Source organism: Microcebus murinus, chromosome 9 (assembly GCF_040939455.1).
Source record: "Microcebus murinus isolate Inina chromosome 9, M.murinus_Inina_mat1.0, whole genome shotgun sequence".
NCBI classification, from domain to species: domain Eukaryota; kingdom Metazoa; phylum Chordata; class Mammalia; order Primates; family Cheirogaleidae; genus Microcebus; species Microcebus murinus.
In genome coordinates this window covers 41,325,349-41,343,858 of record NC_134112.1, presented here as the reverse complement: position 1 = coordinate 41,343,858, position 18,510 = coordinate 41,325,349, and the positions used below count along the sequence as shown (strand labels likewise).

General features: G+C 47.5%; 1 protein-coding gene across 21 annotated transcripts in view; it reads right to left on the bottom strand.

Moving 5' to 3' along the window:
* Positions 1-7,223: 7,223 nt before the first annotated feature.
* The window catches only part of ICA1 (islet cell autoantigen 1), a 148,783-nt gene continuing 137,496 nt past the window's right edge, over positions 7,224-18,510 (bottom strand). For 11 of the 21 annotated variants that reach the window (XM_020289833.2, XM_076006416.1, XM_012757112.3 and 8 more), the window contains one exon: positions 7,224-8,077. In XM_020289833.2, coding sequence (XP_020145422.2) covers positions 7,956-8,077 — 122 coding nt within the window. In that variant the 3' untranslated portion in view covers positions 7,224-7,955. Of the gene's footprint in view, positions 8,078-10,297; positions 10,388-18,510 lie in introns of all 21 variants that reach the window. The other 10 variants (XM_012757107.3, XM_012757109.3, XM_012757108.3 and 7 more) reach the window with 1 other exon arrangement.

Below are 18,510 nucleotides of genomic sequence, written 5' to 3'. Positions count from 1 at the left end.
CTTCTAGGATGAAGCACAAACGTCCCACGCAGGACCCTCCCACTCGGCCTTTCCTTGTGACTGAGAGGCTCCTGTATTTTGTGTGATCAGCTGTGGGCTAGTGATGTCTTCATCAGCACAAGCCCCCGAGGGTGTGTGGGGCAGAGCCCACTGACCCACGCTGGAAATAGAGCACGAGTGAAAAAGGAAGCAAACTTGCTTGTCTTAAGCCACTGGGATGTGGTGGTGATTGTTGCCGAAGCATGGCCTGACCTCTTCTGATTGTGCGGAGAAGGCTGCTGGGAGACACCTGCAGGAGGACACAGGTGTGAGTAGCCTTCTCTTCCGTGGAGCTGGAGGCCAGTCAGACTCCCTAATCCGCAACCCGGGCTGACTCATGTGATGTCCCAGGAGTTCTCTTTCCCTGTAATGCTGACATCCCTCTGTGGAAGATCCAGAATCCAATTTGTTTTCTTCTTTCTTTTCTTCGGGATAATATTTATTAAGGCATAATTTACAAATAAGTACAATTCGCCCTTGTTAGTATACAGGTCTAAGGATTTGACAAATGCACACAGTGGTATAAACAGCAACACAATCAATTTACAGAAGAGTTCCATCACTCCCCAAAATTCTCTCCTGCCCCTTTGCGGTCAACTCCTCCTGCAACCTCAGCCCCTGGCAACCACTGCTCGGATATCTGTCCTTCTAGATTTGGCTTTCCCAAGATGTCATACAAATGGAACCACGCAGTATGAAGGCTTTAAAAAACAAACAAACAGCTTTTTATGTGGCAATATTTTTAGATATACAGAGAAGTTGCAAAGATAGTACCAAGTCCCCACATTCCCTTTATTCAGCTTCCTCTATGATGGTTAACATCTTGCACAGCTACAGGGCAGCTGCCCAACCAGAGAACATTGGTGCATTGCCATTAACTACGCTATTGGCTTTATTTGGATTTCTCCAGTTTTTCCAGTAATGTCCCCTTTTCTGGTTCAGGGTCCAATCCAGGATCCCACAAGGCAATTATTTAGTTGCTGTGGCTCCTTAGTTTCCTCCCACCTGTGGTTTCTCAATCTTTTCTTATTTTCCATGGCCTTGACAACTTTGAAAGGTGCTTGTCAGGTAGAATGGCCTCAATTTGGGTTTGTTTGAAATTGTTCTTGCGGTAGACTGGTTTATGAGTTTGGGGACCGATTACCACGGAGATTAAATGCCTTTCCCATTGCATCATATCAGTGGGTACATGATATCCATGTGAATTAGCATGTTGTTGCATGTATCAATAGTTTGTTCATGTTTACTGCTAAATAATATTCTATCGAATGCATGTGCCACAGTTTTTTATTCTTTCAGCAGCTGAAGGACATCTGAGTTGCGTCCAGTTTGGGGGGATTATAAATAAAACTGCTATCCACATTCGCATGCAGGTTTTAGTGTGAACATACTTTTTTTTTTCTTTAGGGTAAATTCCTAGGTGTGGGATTGCTGGGCTGTATAGTATGTGTGTGTTTAACTTTCTGCAAAACTGCCACACTGTTTTCCAAAGTGGCCGTTCCATTTTGCATTCCCATCAACACATCTGAGAGTCTTAACTGCTCTGCATCCTAATTTCTTTTGATCAGTGTTCTGGTTTGTGATTCGTTTTAAAGATACATTAAGATCGGTGAGTTTTGCAGCATTTTCCTTTTGTCTGGAAGAGAAGTTATTTCATTTCTCCTAATCTGAGCACAGAGTTTTGTCCAACTTTATGGAAAGATCAGGGTCAACTTGTTCAGTAGGCTTTCTGGTCCTGTTCTGCTTCTCCCGCTCTTCCTCCGGGATTTAGGAATAAGTGAATGTATTATGGGAATAGAAAATGGGGTTTGGAGAGTCTTATGGAAGCTCCTTGGAAGATGTAGCAGCCTCTGATTCCTACTTCAATAGCATTATTTAAAATTTAATTTTTTATAACAACAATGCTACATATATTTATGAGGTATACAGTGATGTTTTGATATATATAATGTGTAGTGATCAGATCAGGGTAATTAAAATATCCATCATCTCGAACATTCATAATTTCTTCATTTTGGGAACATGCAAATCCTCCTTCTAGCTATTTGGAATGATATACTATTGTTAACTATAGTTATACTATAGTACTATAGAACACTAGAACTGATTTCTCCAATCTGCCTGTAATTTTATATCCTTTACAAATCTCTCCCTATCCTTCCCTTCCCCCAATAGCATTTTAGCAAGAGGGTAAACTTTGGTGACATTTGTGGCCATGCTTTTGTACTGCCCTGTGAAAGTACAATGCTCAAGGCTTTGGAGGCATCAGCTCACATAATCCTTGTATTACTAACCCCAAGAGGCAGGGGCTGTCACCCTCCCCATTTTATGAATGAGAAAACAAGCTCAGAGGTGATATGTGACTTACAGCTCAGGGAGCCCGGGTTTGACCATGGATTTGTCTGGCTTCAGAGCAAACTCTTTTAACTACTGTCTTAAACTACTTCCTAGATTCAATCCCCAAAGGGTGTATTTAATAACTGATTTGGAAAACAAAAAAAACAAACAAGGAATGATGAAGGGAGAAATGAGAGATTGGTGCTTAAAGGAGTTTTGCCTGTCTTTGGATTTTTCTCTACAACTCTCAGCATTGTAGCAAGCACCTTGATGTAAAAGAAGCGTTGGCCCCAGAGTCAGTCCTGGAAAAACAGAACTAGAACCTGGGTCTGCACTGGAACATATTGTAGTGGGTTCTAGTCCTGGTTTTCTACGAATTGAGTTTTTGTTGTTTGACATCCCTTTGTTCCCCTCAAGTTTTCTGATCTGGATATAGTGGCCTGGATGCACAAAGCTGTGTGACCCCTTTTGTGATTTGTTGATATCATGTGGATGGATGGCAGGTGTCTTCAATGTGCCACTGAGAGCTCCAAGCTTCCAGCCCCAGTGCCCCGCCTGGGAGTGTCCCCAAAAGGGCTCTAATAGTGGGGTTTCTGGAAGGCATTTCAGTTCTTCGGTACGAGTGCCGACTATAGTCAACAGCCACAGATGAACATGCACAGCCGAGCGTCGACTTTAGCCGACAGCCGAGATATGACTTTTCTAATTTTTCATTGATCAAAATAAAATTGTTAACATTTAAAAATAACGTAATGAAAACATATATGTATATGTTACCTATTCTGATTTACATTACAAGTGAAGCTGCCTGTAAAGTAAAACAAGCTTTCAGTGCTTTAAAGCTTTCCTCATCACACAAGAGCAAAACGGATTTGTTACTGCACAGCACAAACTATCGTGCCTATGAGTGCCGGCTGTGGGCAAGGTTTCTCGGCCAGTGAGTGCCATACCGAAGTGGTTAACAACCCCTTTCCATACCCTTCATGAAAGACAAAACAAGTGTCTCCTCAAACTCATTCCAGTGGAAACCAGAGTGGATCTCTATTGCATTTTCCTGCATCCCAATTTTGCCTTAAGGAACTATCCTTTCTGTATTCTCAGTGCCTGAGGGTCAGATGCCAGCACATGACAAGCTGAGCAAACAGACTGTTCTCCACCCCACCTGCTATGATTTGCATATGTCCCCCAGAGTACGTGTGTGTCAGAAACTTAATTACCATTGTAACAGTTTTACAAGGTGGAGCCTTTAAGAGGTGATTAGGCCATGAAAGCTTCACCTTCATGAAGGGATTAAGGCCCTCATCGTAGGTGTGGTTTCTTGATAAAAAAGGATGAGTTCAGCTGAGTGCATTCTCTCTCTCTCTCTCTCTCCCTCCCTCTCCCTCCCTCCCCCACGCCCTCCCTCCCTCCTTCCTCTTCTCCCTCCCTCCCTCTCTCCCTCTCTCTCTCTCAAGCTCTCTTGCCCTTCCGCCATTTTATGACGCAGCAAGAAGGCCCTCCTCACAAGGTGTGGTTCCTTGACCTTGGACTTCCCAGAATGATGAATTAAATAAACTTCTTTCCTTCATAAATTATTCAGTCTGTGATGTTCTGTTATAGCAACAGAGAATGGACTAAGACACTACAGCACCCCTTGGTCTCCACTGAGACTAAAGAGTGGTCACAGGACCCAAAGCAGACTCAATTCCAAGACTTTGGCTAGGGTTGCTGGTGGCCACGTTGTCTGCTGATGAAAAGCATCTGTTAGAAGGAAGCAACATGGGGAACTACAGCTGGTAACTAAAGAGGGGACAATTGTTGAGATCAACTGAGCCCCTAGATCCAATTGTGCCTGAAGCCTACACCTAGACTTTCAGTTACCTGTTTTTGCGGTGGTTGGAGTCAGTTTCAGTTGGGTGAGGTTTCTTTTCTTCTTTTCTCACCCATACATGTCCAACTCTCAGAGTTCCAGAATTTTAGTTACTGTCCATTAAAAAAAGAGTTAACCCTAAAAACCCCATGAAAGACCAGGTCTAATGCAGTATTGGTGGCCATCAACTCCTACCCCCAAACCACTCATTTATCAGAATTCTTAATGTAGAATTCTTGGCAGCCATCCGCCAATCATTTGGAGTTGGCTCCAAGCTGAAGTCCATTTCCAACAAAGCTGAAGGGACCTACATCGTTGCACTGGGAGCAGGTGATGGCAGTCAGAGGACTGGGCTGATGGTTTAAATCAAAGCAGAGGATTAACTGCCAAGGCCTATCTGGAGGGCACTAGTTGATCACGAAAATAGGTGCAACTTTGATATATTGGCAAAATCAAATAGTGCTACTCTTTAGCCATGAGCCATGGCCAAGGTTGGCCTTGGGGGAGAAGTGTCTCTTTGAGGTAGGCTCTGACAGAGGGAAGTGTGTTCTGTTAGCTGGCTCCAGGAGGTGGGCATGGGCTGAAAGCAGGAGAGCCTGGCAGGTGCCATCTTTCCCCAGATGGCTGGGTGGCCACACACAGCACCTTCGGGGCCTCAGCCCTGGCCCCACACCTGTCATGAAAACTGGTCACAGTGGATGAGCCCGGCCCACGTGCCCACTGGCAACTCAGGGTTCCCAGGGCTGCCAATTCTGAGCGGATCACGTTTTCTTGGGCAAAAACCTCCGACAAAAAGTGCTGGTTCTTCCTAAGTTGCTGCATTTCTAATTCCGAAGCTGACGGATGCTTTTCTCACTCTCCCAGAACTCAAAATCAACTTGACATTTCTAAAATTACATTTTGAAGGGAATAAATCTATAAAGTGCACCAAGAGCCCATGCCAGCTGGGGAAAGAAGAAGGAGACAGAATTGTTTCTGGCTTAAATTTGTATATTCTCCCTTAAATTTGTGTATTCCTCGTATGTGGGCTGAGGGAAGGGAGGCTCACAGACCACCTGAAAGGGCAGGCAAGCTTTCCAGGAACAGGTGCTCGCGCAGTCTCCCCGAGGGTTCCTGTGCAGTGTGGTTCAGAGGGGCTGCCTAACATGGGGCGAAATGCGGGAGAAGTGAGCTCGTACAGGAAGAGGGCAGGGCACTTTCATACCAGAGACAGCCCATAGGCAGCTGGGGAGGGTCCCCAGGTGGGTCCCAAAGGAAGCCCCCTGGCCCGGCTGGCACACGGTCCACTTAAAAGAGAAGCAGGCAGCAGCTGCTTCTCCTTAAACTAGAGAGGTGGTCTAGGGGCTTTGTGTGTGAGCCTGGATCAAAACATGTCTATCAAAAGGGATCAAGAGGCTGGCCAAGTGGATTGCAGATGGGAAAGGGAATTGAATCTTTTTTTTTTTTTTCAAAAAATGTCAAGAAAATTTGGGGAGAAAATGTCTTCACGTGCAACTCTTTCCATTTCCTTACAGCAAAGCCTGTCCAACTCTCATAATCTTCCTCTGCCCTCCACTCACAGATCAACTTTAAAATGCAGCCTGTTAGTATTTAAAGTAATCCATTCAAAATAGATGGACCCCACCCCTGTACTCTCCCCCTGCACTCCCATCCCCCATGGGCCAGCGAGGGAGCAGTCAGGCCCTCCTGCTTCCTCTCCTTCCTGTGGCTGCTATGGGGTTTCTTGGCTACAGACAAATGTGACCCAGGATGGAACTGACTCCTTAGTCTGCATTCCCTGCAGGGCAACTCCATTCGGAAATCATTAACCGGCTGCTTACAAGGTGACTCCAGGATGCTGATTGTTGGGGGAGACAGATTTGGGGAAATAGGGACCCTGTTCTCCGGGGTTTGCGGCACCCAGTGGTAGAGGCAGATGCAGGAAGCACATGCAGGCAGGGCGCCATCCTGGCCTGGCCGGAGGAGATGGTAGGCGGCAGGAGGGCAAGGCAGCGACTTGAGGGATTGTCAGGACTCTCGAGAGCCGGTTCCTGACAGCAGACCCGGAGGCTGCATTTGGAGAAGTCCTTGTGGAGCAGGTGGGCTCTGCAGAAGCTCCCGAGGGGTGCGTAGGGGTGTGACAGTGTCCCATATGGGGTGCACGGCAAACGCACAGGCCCAGAGTGGCCGGCGGCAGTTAGGGGTACAGCAAGGACGCCCGCGTGAGTGTGGGAAGAGTGACGGGGTGAGGCCCGGTGCTGAATCTTGACATTCTCAAAGCCTACGAATGCCACCAGGCTGAGGAATCTGCTTAATGAGACTCCACCACACCAGACTCCGGACAGCCTGTGCTGGGCCTGCAAGTGAGCACCGCGCATGCGCTCCGCACGCTGGGGCCCGCCCCACGTCTCCTGCGGGATCCTTTCCTGCGCAGAGAAACACCTTCAACAGGCCTCTCCCCAGTTCTCCCAGGTGTCCGCTAGGACAGAGGTTGCTGGGGCCAGGCCCTTCCTGGAGGGCATTCCTGTGCGTGTTTCAGGAAGTGGCCCCAGGAAGCCATTTCAGAGCCCGCACGGAGGCAGCAGGCGCTCAGGAGAGAAGTGGCCCAGCCAGGCCCAGAACCACTTCCTGGCTAACCATCCACCCCACCCCCACTGAGGGCCACTAATCGCTGAAAGGGGTGCACATGGGCTTCAGTGCACGTGTGTGGCCTTTATGCAGCAGGTCGCCTGTCACACGAGAGGGGAGGAGCGGCGCCAGCTCTGGGGTCTCTCACAGCAGTGGAGTTTCCGAGTCACTTCTGTGCCCAAATGTAAAACTATGGTTCCTACCGCTGCCTGACCCCCAGAAGCCCCATGTCATCCTCCCCCGCCCCTGCCTTACCTGCGGGATGCTCGGAGTCAAGTCATCAGCATCAAGGCTGCAGGGGGGACCCGTCCTCCTCTGTCCGCTGCAGCCCCCACACCCGCAAGGCCTCCCTCGGCACAACCCAGAGTCCCTACAACAGACTACATGCACGTTGTGTGTCAAAGATCTTTTTCATTTAATTAAAAAAAACAACAAAAAAACAAACCAAACAATTCATGTCACAAAGGGGCTCCAGAAATACATGCTTTTGAATTTCAGCCGTGAAGAGGACGAGAGGAGACACTGCATCTGCAAGTATGGCTGCTTTCCATAGAGAGGTCTGTGCAGCAGAGAGAAGCCCAGCTCTTCGCCCGTGTGAGGACACGAGGCCCACCAGGCAGGCGCTGTGGGGACGGTGTCTTTGGTTGGCCGGAGCTTTGTCCAGAGCTGGCTGGAAGGTGGCCTGGCAGGAAAAGGGACTCTTCCTGCAGTCCCCCTCTAAACAGAGGCCGGGGGAACAGGAGGCATTTCAGCTTCGCTAGCCTTCTACTGCCTCTGAGGCTGCAGGATGTGTCATTTAAACCTGATACAAAGTGGGTTCATGACTTGAACTTGGACCTCACGGTAGCCCAGGGGCACCACGGCAGCCATGATGGGACGTGGGCAGGAGACACACGGCTTCTAGACACTCCTGTGTTGTGTAGATCCACATAGAGATACGCTGAAACCCTTTTTACCAAATAAGAGTAAAGAATTATACCAATATAAACAGGGCCTTGGACCCCTGCATTTTATTAAAATGGCACGTAAATATTAAAACAGCATACTGATCACTTTATGCTTCTGCTGGCCCCACGCGAGCTGTTGGGGAGCGGCTAGCAGGCTCCCTCCAAAGGCTGCAGACTCATGCATTGAGCAACTCGTGTTCTTTATCAGTCTTCCCAACAGCGTCAGGATTCGACAATGGGTCAAGGTCAGCGAAGAGGCTGAACCAGGCAGTCAGGTCCGAGGTGGCCTTAGCAGGGTCTGGAGAGAAAAGAGAACACATCAGCAAACCCACCTTCCAAATGCCCACTGCTGCCACGCTGGACGCGGGCAGGTCCAGGGTCATCTTGAAAAGGTGACATCAGACAAATCTCCTTACAATCTGTCTCTAACAATCGTTAGGGAATTCCACGTTACCCTGCCCCCACTAGATGGCTGGTTGGTTCACATTTCTGACCTGTGGCCTGGAGCTCAGTGGAGGGCGAGCTCGTATGCTAACCAACCCCCACCTGCACCCCAACCAGGCGGATGGCCACAGCCCACGGAGTCGCTCAAAACCTCAGGCCCTGCCGCTTCACCACAACCAGGAAACAGCACAGTTATTTCAGAAATCAGACTGAATGGCTGAGGAAGCAAGGGGCTTTCCAGTGTCTGCAGGAGGAATCTTTTCAAATCTGCTGGGTCAGCAGAATGATTACGGCCGCTCTCTTCACCCTTGGAAGCAAGAGGCCCAAAGAGGTGGGCGCCCAGGCCTGGCTTCTCCTCTGCTTCCAGGGTCATTGCTGTCTCCAACTCTCTCCCATCAAAGGCAGGAGACCCCTGATGTGCCCTCTCTTTCCCCAGGTGCTCACAATCCCCTCCCTCCTCCTGCCCTTCCACCAAAACACCTGCCCTGGCTTTCTGAATGCCACCATTAGAGAGCCAAATTATTTTCCAGATGAGGAGAACATTTTCAAAAGAGTGCCTCATGCAAGTGATTTTTAAATAAGGTGGGGGCTCTTTTCTTCTATAAACCATTCCACATGAGAATCTAAGTTCACTGGCATGGATGACCTGCGCTTTTTCCTCCTCCAGCAGGTGCGAGTGTCAGAAGCACGAAGAAATGTCTCTCTGACAGGTTATCCTTTGCGTTGAGACCAGCTAGGAATGTGCTTACCATCTGGCTGAAAACAGTCTCAAAAACCACTGGCAGGACAAGTTGCTAAAAGTGGTTAGTGATGGGATAGAAGCGATGGCATTCTATCAGTATAAAACAGGGTCTTGGATCCTTTCATTAAAATGGCACTGAAATACTAAGGTAGTGTAGTGATCACTTAATACTTGTGATTTTCCTTTCCTTTTTTTTTTTTCCAAAGTCTCTTGTAGATATATAACTTCGTAATGAGATAACCAAGGTATCCTTTATAGAGAGAAAAGTACTGGTAACAACACTAGTTTGTAATATGCAAGTTATCACTACGTAACAGTAATTGAATTCCATGGGCAGTTAGCTCTCAAAACATAGGGTTTATCTTGATATGATTATCTCATAGACTTGAGAAAGCTCAACATAGCTTGGTTGAGGGACAAGGGTAGGGGGGACTGCTTAAAAAAAGGAAGCAACTTGTCCTTCTTTTGTCATGTAAGAGGTCACACAAGGACACTGTGATGGGGCAAGACTGATGTAGGTGGATTAATCTATCTCTAGTGTTGACAGAGAATATCAAGATATTTTAAAGAGATCTCCAGTGAAAATATGCTACATGCTCACTTCCCCTTCCTCTTCACCTCCGCAAAGGTCTTACAAGGTCCTCAGTGTGATCATGGCCCTGCCCTGAGGAGCCAGGTGCTTGCACTTTGGGGCAACCCCTCATGTTCCCCAGGGTGCCACTGATGGAGGCAAAACCAGGAGCAACTTATTTGTACAGCACTTAAAAGAACATCATGGAAATGCTGTTTGATGATAATGGAATAGACACTCCCTTTAACTTCCTGTGGTCAACAAAGGGAAAGTGGGTGATGACCAAAGGAAGAGAGAGAGAACTGCAAATACAGATGAGCTCTTCAGTCGGGCTCTTCAGTTCTCTCGGGGGCCTGAGCTTGAAAAGACCTCTTTTGACAACTAAGAAATCTGAGGAGCATGAATTCAATGTCCTATTTGGTGGTGGCAAGGGTATCTTCTGCTAAAGATAGCAAACCTCAGTGGTCTTTCCTTCCTCGATATTTCTACCCAGTCCTGGGGACCCACCCGATCACATGGTGACACAGATATTTGATTCATCCACATTACGTACAATTTGATAAAGGGAATTAGGAAGTAGGACATTAAGCCAGAAAAAAAGTCAGAATGTAATTTCTAGGATTATGCAAAGCTCTCCATCTCATAGCCCTCCTTTGAGCCCCAGATGCTCAAGTAGAAATTAGTAAAGAGATACAGAAAATAGGTTAGGCCACTGGAAAGGAAGGCAATTGTCATTTCATGGGGATAAAACACCATATTACCTTTCACTGCAGGGCTGTTGCCATTGGGACTGCTTGTCTTTGGTGCTGGCCATGGAGTAGAAGGAGGACTGACATTGCTCTCTGACCAGCCTAATATTTAAAACCAAAGCACGTTAGAGCTAGTGAATAGCAGTCATGTTGACCCACCAGTTGCTAGGCACACACACGTGGTTCTCAACCACGGTGGCCTCCAAAGAGGAAGGTATAACAAGACCCTTCCCTCATACTGGAATACGTTTGAGGGGACAGGAGATATGCACAATCATGCCCAATTCAAAAATACAAAAAACAAAGGAAAAGATTGAATTTTGCAACGCAAATCAGAAATGGCTAAGGCAAAAAGCATTTTTGCTTTTTAGCTTGAGGCCCATTTTTCTTCTCAAGCATCATCATTTCATGATCATTCCAAAGATTATCAATAATGTGCAAGGAAATCAGGTGCCTTGTTTTTCTGTCACAAATGGGGAAAGCTAAAAAAAAACCAAGTATCATTAAATGAAGCAACAGCACTCGTAAACTGCATGTCTTCTCAACTTTCAATATGATCCAGTCCATTTATTTTCTACACTGCTAATTTAAATTGAGAGATTTAATTAATACAGATAAATAAATGACAGTCCAGTCCAAATATATGAGGGGGAAAGAAAATCCTCTTTAACTTTATGCCATACTCTTACAATGGCACTTAGCTTGTATAACCACCCAATACTCTGTAACGCTCTCATGCCCCACCTTCCCCCGAATGATTAAGAGGCATTCAGCACTCTGGTTTTAAGGGAAGCCAGCCCAGTTCACCATAGCATTTACTGTCAGTCTGATGTTTTAGCATGCCTCGGATTGAATCTAGAACTTTACCATTGGCTTCATTGCACCTCTGCTTTAGTTCTTTATGTGTAAGTCCTGTCTTCTCAATGACACAAGGACTTTTTTTCATCAATCTGCTCCAAAATACTTAACACAGCACAGGTAGATGTTGCTGATTAAGTCTACGGTTGATTCTCACTGTGAAATGTAGACCATAAGACGACTGCATCACTGTTGCGACCCTTATGCTTAAAGAAAAGATTTTGTATCTGATAAACCCCTCAAGAAAGATCATGTTTGGATGGCAGAGTTCAGATGATGCAGTGAAACCAATTTCCAGAGTAAGAATGTCACTCGGTATATGCACAAAAATTACAGGATTTAACATTTGTTCACCCTGCCACTCTATGATTTCCAGTGGACTTAATTATAGAGTCATACCATATTTACTGGTTTGCATTTTTGTCTCATCCCCCAGAATCAGGAGGTCCTTGAAGCCAGGGACTATGTATTATTCATTTTTATATCCTTTAGTGCACTGCCAGGTACACAATGGGTATGCAAATGTATGGCTATTGAATTAACAAACTATTAAAGTACTCTTTCAAATTCTGAGGAGTACATTCATGAAGCATTGTTTTAAGAGATGGGAATGCAGTACCTGGCACACAGTAGATACAATATAATACTCACTGGTTGAATTACTTTATTTTACTGTGGCAAGTGGCACACAGACTTATATATGAAGACTAACCAATGAGTAATGACACAGGTGGCCTGTGACCTATTACTGGGTCTAAAATAATGACAAACTATAAAAGGCTCTAGAAGGCATTGTTATTCATTGGAAAGTATTTGAACATATAGGTAACATAATTCATAAATAGTCAAAACCACCAGAAGTTGAGGGAGCCATCTGGGATGATGGAAATGTTCTAACACTGCACTGTGGTTGGTGTTGGTTGTGCAATATAAAGTTGCAAGAAATCCTTGAACCCTTCTCTTACAATGGGTGAATTTTATGGTATAGAAAATATACTTCAATAAAGCAATTTTAAAAAATGACCAGTATTTGGTGTAATCCAGGAATAATATAACCTCCCTGGTTCTTAGAAAATTGGCCCATGACCATATTCCTTCTAGACCCAAATCACATAAAACAGTGGTAAATGTGGAAAGTTAAAGTTGTGGTTTCCACGTGTGCCAAATAATACCAATCATAGGAAAAGCTGCGAAGGATTGAACCTAACTGGGTAACTGTCACCCTATTCCCTGCAATCCTGCCCTGACACCAAATGTCCTCAAGACCCACTTGTGCTTGACAGAGCCTGTGCCACCTTTCCACTAACCCCTGTAGCCTGGCCTCAGTCTCTTAGAGCAGTGGTCCCCAAAGTGTTGTGCCCTCAGCAGCAACATGGGCATCACCTATGTGCTAGTTAGAAATGCAAATTTATGGGCCAATGCTGACCTAGTGAATCAAAATCTCTGGGGGTGGAGCCCAGGAACTGTTTTAACAAACACTCAATGATTGTTATGCAAGTGAAAGTTTGGGAAGCATTGCCTTATATGGTCTCCCGGGTCACCATTCTGATTGGAATCCCAGGAGATCTTTCAGGCCGCTGCCAGGACAAGGAGAGAGGCCCTACTAGGAAACAGAGGGGCCCGCGTCAGGACCCCAGGTAGCTGAGTCCAAATCCTGCAGCTTTATACTCTTCAGTCCTGTTGGGCTGAGTTCATGGAGGCCCACCCTTCTAGAGAGAACCTGAACTGACTCAGAGAAGAGCCAGGCGAGGAGTACAGAGACCAGCTCCTCCCTGATCCAGGTATGCTATTTGATACAATGGGAATGCAACAAGATAGTCCTTCCCATCTCAAAAATATGCACAACATTCATTTTCAAAAATGGTTGCAGAGAATACTGGAAAAGAGGCAGATTCAAAGCACTGTATTTTTCAAAGTATGAAATGGAACACGTTCCTAAAAGGAGGTGTAGGAATCAATCTACATGTCAAAATGGAGCTCACCTCCCGTTATGCAATGTGCATGTGCGTGAAAAGTTATAAATACATGTCTGCATATCAAGTCATATTTAAAAGATGCCAGAAATACAAATATTTTTGAGCATGATTTAAAGGATGATAATGGCAGATTCCTTTGTAGAGAAAACTATAAACACCTAACTGAATTCCTTTGTAACGACGGGTTTTCACCTAAACACCCATGAACCATACAAGCAACAGCTAGAATCCACAGACTTCGGGGGGCTTCTCTGCGGCAGGGGACAAGAGGTCAGATGAGCCTGAAGACTGTGCCATGTCACACTCTTTCCTCAGAACAGTTATTATGCATCAGTCTAACAATTTGACTACATGTGCAAGAAGGGGTAAAATAGTATGGCTGTGACACTATTTTTTTTTAAAGCAAATTCTAAGCTCAGCTGCAATTTTAACCTCACTCATATCACTCTGGAAATTATTTAGGGGAAGGGTGCAATGAGGGTAATTATGGATGGAATGCCAAGCCAGATTTCAAATGTCTTGGCTTCTGTCAGGAAAAAATGCTATTTAAAGAGAACTTAGTGTTGCTAATATTCCCATAATTGCCATCAACTGTTCTTCAGTTGGTGTTAGTTGGCTGGGGCGTTTTTCACATGAAGGTGTGGCTAGAAAGATGTCAGCCCGTTTCAGAGGGATTCTGTCAGGAGAGGGGTGGTGAGGACTGAGACCCCGGGGCACAGAGCCTGGTGCACAGAATGACTCTCCTAGCTCTCAGGATCCTTTGATATGTCAAATGTGCTACCCGTTTGCAGGAAACACATATAAAATTTTATTAGAGCAACCCTACCCCCTTTACTTACATAAAGGAAAATATAAATCAGCCAGAAATAACACCGGCTGGCCCGAGCAGCAAGTGAGGCCAAGTAACACCACCCAGAGTAGTGCTTTGCTGTGAATGTCATCCACCAGCCCGGAGAGCCCAGCCAGGGCTGAGCTGGTGACTACAGCCTGGGGACCTCTGAGGTGGGGTTGGCCCTGACAGGGAAGGTGGGAACACCACAGCCACCATGGCCAAGCAATCTCCTGCCAATGGCATTCCCCTCAGCCCTGGTTTCCACACTAGCAACGCAGGGTGGATAAACACTCCCGCCTCGCTCGGTGGTTGTAAGGGTAAAATGGGATCCTGCAGGTGAAACCCGGTAGCGGAGAGGCTAGAAAGCAGGCCTCCAATGAATCAAAGCTGAATCCGGGTTTCCGTACAGCTCAGCTGACATCAGGTCTAACCCCTGCGGGCCTCATCCTCAGGGGATCACACTTTTGGATTGTTATCTTTTAATTTGGTGGCATTTATCAGTTGTTCTCTCCCTCTCTTCTTGCCTGCCATCCACCCACCCACCCACCCACCCATCCATCCAACAAGTACTTTTTGAACATCTACTATATCCCAGGCACTGAGCTACATTCTGGAAATATGATGGTGAGCAACACAAATATGGGTCCTGTCCCCATGACAACCTAGAGCAAGAGAAAATGAAATCCATTTTACAATTAGGTGAGAGCAATGATTAAGTAAGGGGTGTCATGGAGGTGGGGGACTCAGGGAAGGCTCCCTGGATGCAAGGACACTGTCGCTGCAGGATGAGACGTTAGGCTCACAGGTGTGTAGGTGAGGGGCATACTCTAGGGAGAGGGGCAAGCATATGCTGAGGCCCCGTGGTGGGGAGAGCCAGGAACACTGACGTTCCGCGGCAGAACAAAGTCATCAAGACATGCTAAGCAGTGGCGTGGGAAGCTCAGAGACCAGGTCAGGTCCTAAAGGACCTTGAAAACCAAGCGGGGGAGTTTAGATATTACTCATAATAGTGGACAAATTGCAACAACTCAGCAAGTCACAAGGCCTTTCTGGGGTTCCTTGATTCCACCACCTGTAAAATGAGGGTGGTGTGGATCACAGTTCCTCCTATGCACTAAATCCTGCAGATCTCCAGGGCCTGCTTTGCGAATGATCCTCTGCAGGCACAGAAAGTGGGGCTTCTTCAATGGAACTAACAGTCCCGTTGCCTTGCACTAAGAGGGCCTGTTCTGCATGCAAACTGTCTTGTCCTTCACATGGTCCCATGAGTACCGGGTACTGGGAATGCCAGTGACCTGGAGCCAGGCTAGGCCTGGAAGGGCAAGAGGTGAGCTCTGGTAGAGGAAAGGTGATTCTGAGATAAACCAAAGCCTGGGGTTACATTGGCCTTAAATGGAAACCCGCCCAGATGGCAGCAGCATGTGAGAACCGAGTAAGACAAAAGGATACCCTGAAGGGAACAGAAGGCTGTGTTTTCGAGAATTTGGAACAAGACTCCTAACTTTGCTTTGCAGAATCCCAAATTAAAAGATGTCCTGGTGCATTTATTTTGAGCGGCTGGTAATCTTTCCAGTAACAGTGTCTACTTCTGAGTTAAATTTTGGATACTGGTGGAGAACTGAGGAGAATGTTGACTGTGCGGCCCCAGCCTCTCCTGTCTCCCTCTCTGGCCTGTTCTCCTGCTCACACTAAGAGGCCCCCGATGGCACTTTCCTCATCACGGCGTGACACAGGAAACCCCAGCCCCTATCATGCTGGTAACTGCAGAAAGTCTTAGAAATCCCAGCTAAAATTAACTTCTTCAAATTTTCAGCACAACTCCATCCTCCGTGTAAGTCTTTTGTTTTGGCCTCCTAGAACTTTCAGTAGGAGGGAAGGAGGAGGCAACTCCTCTCTTTCTACATCCCCTCCTCTCCATTCCCCAGAGGGCTGTGGGCAGCATGAGGAGAGAGGAGGAAGGCAGAGGAGAATTTGGGGAGAGGAGGAGGAAGAGGCAGAGGGGTCTCCATCCCCAGCCGCCCCCAGGGAGGCTCAGCCTGCAAGCACCAGGGCGAATGTGTGGATGGTTGGGGCACGTGATTACGATTTCCTAGAACAAGCCCAATTCACATTTCCTATTCTGGAATATCATTCAACCTTTGTGAGGGCAGGGACTCTGATTCCCGCCACCCACATTCCTCCTCTATGATGCCCCAGGATGTCTAGGTCCCTGTGTGTGACCAGGATGCCCGGCCAGACTGGTCATGATAAGTCCTGCTGCTCTGGCAGCTTCCAAAGAGAGGCCTGCAGGCCCCTGCTGGGGAATCGATCACTTTTGCTACCAGAGACACTGAACTGAGAGGCCACAGGAGGTGAGGGTGAACGGCAGGGATTCCTGAATCGGGCTGCCCAGGTTCAAAGTCCGCTCAGCCCCCAACCAGGGGTGTGATGTGGGACACATTGCTCAGCTGCTCTGTTCCTCAGTTTCCTGGGCTATAAAATGGAGGTGACGATAGCAGCTGCTCTGACAGAGGTAGAGAGCCTGTTCTTCATTTGTACCACACCCTTTGAAGGTTCCCTGAGTTGGGGGTTGCATCTTCTGGGAATCCACAGGAGTGGTAGGAGCTGAATGGCAAGATAACTCCTTTAACACTGATCTTGACAGAACCCCAGCAGAGGAGAGGAAACTTTTAGCAGCCAGAATGATCCTTTTAAATAGTAAATCTGATCATGTCACTCCTTGGCTCAAGATGCTGTGATGGTTCCAAGTCTCGCTTGGGCTGAAAAAAAGGCTACGTTCTCCCGACAGCTGTGAGGCCCCACGCGGCCTCTCCCTGGCGACCTCTGAGAACCTGTCTCCCTGCTCAGTCAGCTCCAGCCATAGTGTCCTTCCCGCAGACTCTCACCCGCACCCGGCCCGTCCTCACTTGAGGGCACTGCCGCGGGTTGTCCCTCCACCCCAGGTACCTCCATGTGGCTACTTCTCAGCTCCTGCGAATCTCTGCTCAGATCTCGTCTTCCCAGTCAGAACCCAGTTCGGTTCTGCAGCCTGACCTCCCCTGCCAGCCCCCGGCAGTCCCTATCCCAGCTCTACTCTTCCCTTTCCTCCCTGACATTTTGCGTATTTATTACGCTTACTGTTCACTGTCTGTTTCCTCCCCATCAAAATGTGAGTTCCAGGACTGCAGAGAGCCTTGTCTGTTCTGTATTCGGACAGACTCCCAGCACCTGGCACGCAGAGGGACCCCATAAATATTTGGTGAATGAATGGCTTGCCCAAGTGCTAGCAGGATGGCAACCTCAAATGAGACTCTGTTTGCCTCAGTAATACACGGCCTCCCTCTGCAGCGCCCCTTTCTCTTTCCACAGTAGGAGCTTGCGCTTCTCCCTCACTGTCAGAACACCACCCCCCTTCCTCAGACCAGTGTGATTTGGTGGCTTTCCCTCGCACTCAGGGCAAGGCTGGAATGCAATTCCCCAAGGCCACTGCCTCTCTCAGTGCTCTCAGGCGTAGTTCCGGCGCCGGGGCTGTGGGCCCTGAGCTGAGCTCTCTTCGCTCTGCCTGCTCAGGAAGAGGGCGTGGAGCTCTGACCCCCCGTCTGGCTTGTGGGCCTGCGTGGGCTCTTGCAGCGGCCGCCACTCAGCCACCCAGCTACGTGGGAACACTGTCACTCTTGTGCTTCCAAGGCTGGGCGTCTGAGTGGGGCTCGTTCTGCAACATGGCTGGAGAGCCCTCAGCAGCCCTAAGCTACGGGCTGAGGATGCGGGCGGGCCCTGCCTTCTGACTCTCACGGCGTGTTAGCACCTCCACCACAGGTGGGCGGTGAAACTCAAGTCAGTTGGCAGCACTGCTCATCCGAGCTCCCCTGGAGGAGAGGGTGAAACCAGGGGTGAAACTCAGGGTGGAGAAGCATTTTTGGATTTCATTTCTCCCTGCTATCTTTAACCCCATGACTGCAAATAAAGGAGGTGGCTACAAAACAGGACCCACAAAGGAAGATAAAAGGAGGCATGCATTTCATAAAAAAGGAGGGGAAGACTTTTTTTTTTGTCTTGCCCACCACCTCCTGTGTTCATGATCTCATCTCCAAAGACCTGAGGTTTTAATAGCTCATAATTACTTAATCATTCTAGCTCTGCCGTTTGTTCTCAGCTTTAAGTGCTACGTAAACATGTTGTTTATTAAGGAGATAGCCTAAATTCGGAGAAAAACTACAGCAGTTTGAGAATTTCTTAATAGTGATTCCCGTCTTACAATTAAAGTTACATGAAAAGAGAAAAAAGTGTTGAAATACTAGAGAATGGTTTCCTTCCTGAGGTCTGTGTGTTTAGAAACTCAAAATTTTAAATTTCAACCTGAGTTTTCATTTTTGCACTGGGAACCAATACGCTTCCCATGCCAGCAATGCTCAGACAGCATGTGGCCTGCTGGCTACACTCGGGGTGCTCTGAACACTTCCTGATGTTGCAGACCCCTTGTGATCAGCGTGGGAGCTCTGTTTTTGCTGTGGCTGAGGAGGCACTGCTTGGCTGCTGTGTTTGGGGCAGAACAGGAAGAGCTGAGCTGGGGGATCCTCAGG